General features: G+C 46.5%; 1 protein-coding gene across 2 annotated transcripts in view; it reads right to left on the bottom strand.

The window, feature by feature from the left end:
* The window catches only part of LOC143036941 (solute carrier family 52, riboflavin transporter, member 3-B-like), a 45,856-nt gene that overhangs the window by 2,443 nt on the left and 38,413 nt on the right, over positions 1 to 5,000 (bottom strand). For both annotated transcript variants that reach the window (XM_076204967.1, XM_076204965.1), the window contains exon 3: positions 1,882 to 2,865. In XM_076204967.1, coding sequence (XP_076061082.1) covers positions 1,882 to 2,865 — 984 coding nt within the window. The remainder of the gene's footprint in view (positions 1 to 1,881; positions 2,866 to 5,000) is intronic.

The raw sequence follows: 5,000 nt of genomic DNA, 5'->3' as shown, positions 1-5,000 counted from the left end.
AACCAGTCCAAACGCAGGCTAGCAGGAGACATTTTTTGTTAAGAAATGAAGACATTATTAGAAAATAAATAAAATCATATGTGGACATATCGTCATGCTTGGGGTGATTTTGACTGGTAGTGTGAAGTCGACCCCGTCAATAATTCTTAAAAGGAAACGCTTTGATGCCACAAATGTTGTGGGTAACTTCACATCACCATTCAGAATTACCCCGCGTGATTGTATACTATATGTTACAAATGAAGATGTTACTTTTGCTCAAAAATGTATGAAGATGGCATATTAACAAAGGTTATGAAAGTTGCATGGAAAACGATTCATTGTAGATTAGCTTAACAATTTACCCATGAAACAGTTCTTAAACCATTGTACAAGGTCGTTTAAAGCTTAATTGCACGGATAAAAGTAAAATCTATTTTTTGAATGAAGAAATACATGATCAGACTGCTTTTGTAACATTAAGTGAATCCCACCTATTAGAAAATATCTCAGACAGCGAAATACACCTTACGGATTTTGAGGCAATTAAAGCTGATAGGAAACTACGCTCTCATGGAAATGTATGTTTGTGTCTACGAGAAAATTTGGACAGCGAAACTCTGCTATCTTTCTCAAATGGAGCTTGTAAAGTTCTCATAGTCAGATTAAAAGTAACTTAGTTCTAATAGTTGTTTATCGGCCACACGATGCATATACAACAGAATTCACCGAAATATATAAGAAAATTAGTGATAAACTATTTGATCTTAATTCTCCAATACCAGAAATCTTAGTAATGGGAGATTTTAACTTTCCTAGTGTAAAATGGGACTTGTCACGTGAGACAATAGGAATCCCAGCCCAAGCCAAGTTGTGGTGCAGTGGTACTCTTTTACACAGCTAATAAATACTCCTACTCGAAGTGAAAATATTTTAGATTTATTCTGGACCAACGATGTGGAATGCTACTCCAACATCTTCCACTTTTATCTCAGACCATAATATTGTATTTGTTGAAACAAACTGGAACCTGAGTAGTAAAAAGAATAATTTCTAGCTGTTATGAGACTTATTAGCTCACTGTCGGAGAATGAGATAAGATGGACAGAAAATCTGTATATTTCGACCACTATCTGTGGTCCTCTTCTGCTGAAGAGGATCACAGATAGTGGTCGAAATATACAGATTTTTTGTCCATCTTATCTCATTCTCCGACAGTGGGTTAGTAAGCTCATTTGACAAATGTGCCACTACATTATACCTTCTTAATTCTCGCTATTAGATGAAGAAGGATTATAAAGCTTAACTTTTCACAAAGTCTATTGGAATGGGTTAAATGGTGCTTTGTCAAAGATCAATTGCCAAGAAATACTAAAGAAGTTGGATCGAGAAATTAACTTTAACCTTTTTTTGGAATCTAGTTAGCAGTATCTGCACAGAGTTTGTCCCTAAGAAAAGGCCTAGTGAGGAATAGATTAATAGTTTTAACAGGAAGAGAAAAACCCTAATGCGCAAGCAAACCGAGTTGGTTTGTGGCAACACGCCACTACTGCAGTGTCCCTTAATGCATATAGCATTTTTTAAATTAAATTACTAATCTTGGTCAAATCATTATATGTGTCAATTATAATAAAAACTATATATTGTAAATATTGTTGTTACATACAAGGATATTCCGTATTTTATATATATATAAAAAAAGCATCTGAGTGTGATATTTTTGCATAACCTGTACAAAGTAATAAAATATTCATTGTATATACTTTATGTCATGGCGGACGGGATATCCAATTACAAGTCCAGGAGAGATATAAAATTTAATCTAATCCATCTCTTAAGGCTTCGTATTAGGGGTGAGCAGGGGTACCAAGCGTTCTGTCAACCGAGATATAGTATACTCACGATAAGGGCCTCCCCTAAAGAGGATCCTGCCAGGGGCGGCACGGGGCTGAGGAGCGCCGTCGCGAGGATGTAGGACGCCGTGAGGGACGCCAGAAGTGCGAGACCCGTCAGTACCTTCGGCCGCGCCCTCGGTAGGAGGAGGGTGAGGAACGCTGCCGTCGGGTTGGCCAAGGCTGAGAGGGTGGCGGCGAGATGGTAAGCCACGTTCCCGTAGGCGCCGCAGGAGAAGGACTGGATGGACGGGAGGAGCCCGTTGGCCAGGAGACACGCCCACGCCAGGCCCACTAAGAGAAGGCGGTACACCATAGGCTTCATGGGCGCCTTCACGTTCAAGGAGGACCCGTGGGACGCTGCGCCCATTTCCGAGGCTCGCTGACCGTGCGTGAAGGTCACATTACCTGCCGAAGGCGATGGGGAAGGATCAGCCTCCTCCAGGAGGGCAGCGGAGGATCTTTCCGACTGAATGAAGGGGAGCTTCTCCAGAGAGGTGAAGGCGAGCAAGCTGGTCACCATCATGGCGAAGAGGAACAGGAAGAAGTCGGTGACGGAGAAGAGCGGCTTGAGTTCCTCCGGAACGCGGACCACGTAGGAGACGTTACCGTTCTCTGTCACGTTCCATCGGGTCACGTTGACGCAGTCAGGGTTCCCTCCGACCCCCTGCACGAGAGCCACGAGCCCTGGCAGAAGCCCCGACAGGCCCTCCCCCACCAGGTAGGACGGGAGGTAGACACCGCGCCACATAGCCATGTACGGGAGGAAGAGCACGGAGGAGGTGCAATCGACCAGGGAGAGGAGGAAGACGAGGACGAGGAGGGCCGTTGAGTGCTCAGCCCCCGCCAGGAAGGTCGTGTGGGGCCAGAAGACGGTCAGCATGAAGGAGGAGAGGCACCCTAGGACCAGGACGATGTAGACCACGGGCTCGGAGCGCATCGAGGGGCGCAGGGAGCGGGCTAGCGTGAAGAGGAGGGGACCCACATTTGCGATCTGAAGAGGAAGGAAGGTTCATTACTGACCGTGTCGTATTTCGTTCCCGGTGATCCACCAACGTTTCTATCCTAGAGAACAATATCCCCGTGCCGAGATTAAATATAATAATGTGTGGGGACGTGATATTGAAGTGAGGGAGTGTTGGGGGCTCACGTTTAAAGGTGTGTGGTGAACAGTCCCCCACATGTGCGTCTACGCGACATTTTGGCTTATGGTATCGTCGCTGCAGAAATGGGATGGACAAGGAATTTATATGTTGTGTAGTAACAGCTGGCCTTCGGCCTTATATTACTATTGTGTAGATTAAGTTCATATTACGCCTGTAATACAAACATTTGTATCCTCATGGAAACACAACCTAGGCCCTGTCGAGCCATGTTTCGGTGAGGCTGGGTCCTTTGCTACTTTAGCCTATGCTGGCTCTGTATATAAAGACCCAGGTTTTGGTCTCCATAGGCAGTTGGCTACAGCGCTTGTAACTCAGCGGTGCTTATCCCAAGGTCACGTGGTCAACTTTGCGGTCGGGTAACCTCGGAGCTCGACCGCCCGACCCAGTCTAGGTCGACACTCGCACTAACCATAATAAAACCGTGAAACACACTCGAGCTTCATTCATTCTCTCGGCACCAAAGCCCAAGTAACGTTTGCATAATGTTACAGGTGTCATGTTTTGGAAAAAGGGTTTGCCTTTTGACAAAAGGTGTGGACACATGGCAGAGGTATTGGTGATTATTCCCCTAAAATTATATGCAGCATCATTGGCTAAGGGAAAAACGAGAAAGGAAATTAAAAAGCTATTACGTCTCTTGTAGGTGATACAATTGGGTCTGAAGTTTCGAAGGAGAAAGAGGAGGAGGAGGAGGAGGAGGAGAAGGAGGGGGATTAGTAGGGTGAGGGTGAAGGGGAGGAGGATGAGGGGGATTAGGGGGAGGAAAAGGAGGAGGAGGAGAGGAGGAGGAGGAGGAAGAGGAGGGGAGGAGGAGGAAGAGGAGGAGTAAGGGGAAAAGGAGGAGGAAGGGGAGGGAAGGAGGAGGAGGAAGAGGAGAAGGAGAAGGGGAAAAGGAGGAGGAGGAGGAGGGAAGAAAAGGAGGGGGAGAAGGAGGAGGAGGGGGGAAAAGGAGGGCGAGCAGGGGAGAAGGAGGAGGAGGGGTAGAAAGGGAAGGTGGAAGAGGGGAAAGAGGAGAATGAGGAGGGGAGGAGGAGAGGGAAGAGGAGGACGAGGAGGCGGAAGAGGAAGAGGGGAGAAGGAGGATGGGGAAGAGGAGGACGAGGAGGAGAGGAGGCGGAGGAGGGGGAGGAAGAGGAAGAAGGGAGAAGGAGGAGGGGAAAGAGGAGGACGAAGAGAGGAAGAGGAGGAGGAGGGGAGGAGGAAGGGAAGAGGAGGACGAGGAGGCGGAAGAGGAAAAGGGGAGAAGGAGGATGGGGAAGACGAGGGGAGAAGGAGGAAGAAGTGGAGAAAGAGGATGAGGGGGAGAAGGAGGAGGAGAGGGAGAAGAAGGGGGAGGAGGAGGGGAGGAAGAGGAGGGAGAGAAAGAGGAGGTGAAGGAGGGGGAAGAGGAGGATAAGGAGGTGAGGAAAAGGGGGAGGAAGAGGAGGAGGGGAGGAAGAGGAGGAGGGGAGAAGGAGGAGAAGCGGGAAGAGGAAGAAGGGAGGAGGAGGAGGCGGAGGAAGGGGAGGAAGAGGAAGAAGGGAGAAGGAGGAGGGGGAAGAGGAGGACGAGGAGGGAAAGGAGGAGGAGATAATTCCAGTTTGCAATGAATCTACAATTCTTTTAGTATTTTAGTACTGTGAGTCTTGGGCTCATAAATGTTCCTGAGATTTACGTAGGTTTTGATGTAGAAAATATTGTGGGATAAGTAGGTCCTCAACTTTCAAAGGAAATATCTTCGGATTAAGAACTGAAACTAAGAGCATCTTTTAGAATAAACAATGGAAGTATATAATTCTGTTTATTACGACGCAATGTGACTTTTGGATCACCCTGTGTGTTTGTTATTATTTATATTATAATTCTTATTTTTTTTTTTTTTTTTTTTTTATCATTATTCTACATTTATTTTCGTATCCGACCTAGTTACGGACCAAAAGGTCTCCTGTCGGTATGCTCCACCTTTGTAATCCTTTCTAATTTC

Source organism: Oratosquilla oratoria, chromosome 21 (assembly GCF_046742065.1).
Source record: "Oratosquilla oratoria isolate Oo_2021 chromosome 21, ASM4674206v1, whole genome shotgun sequence".
NCBI lineage: Eukaryota > Metazoa > Arthropoda > Malacostraca > Stomatopoda > Squillidae > Oratosquilla > Oratosquilla oratoria.
This window is presented reverse-complemented; position numbering and strand designations above follow the sequence as displayed.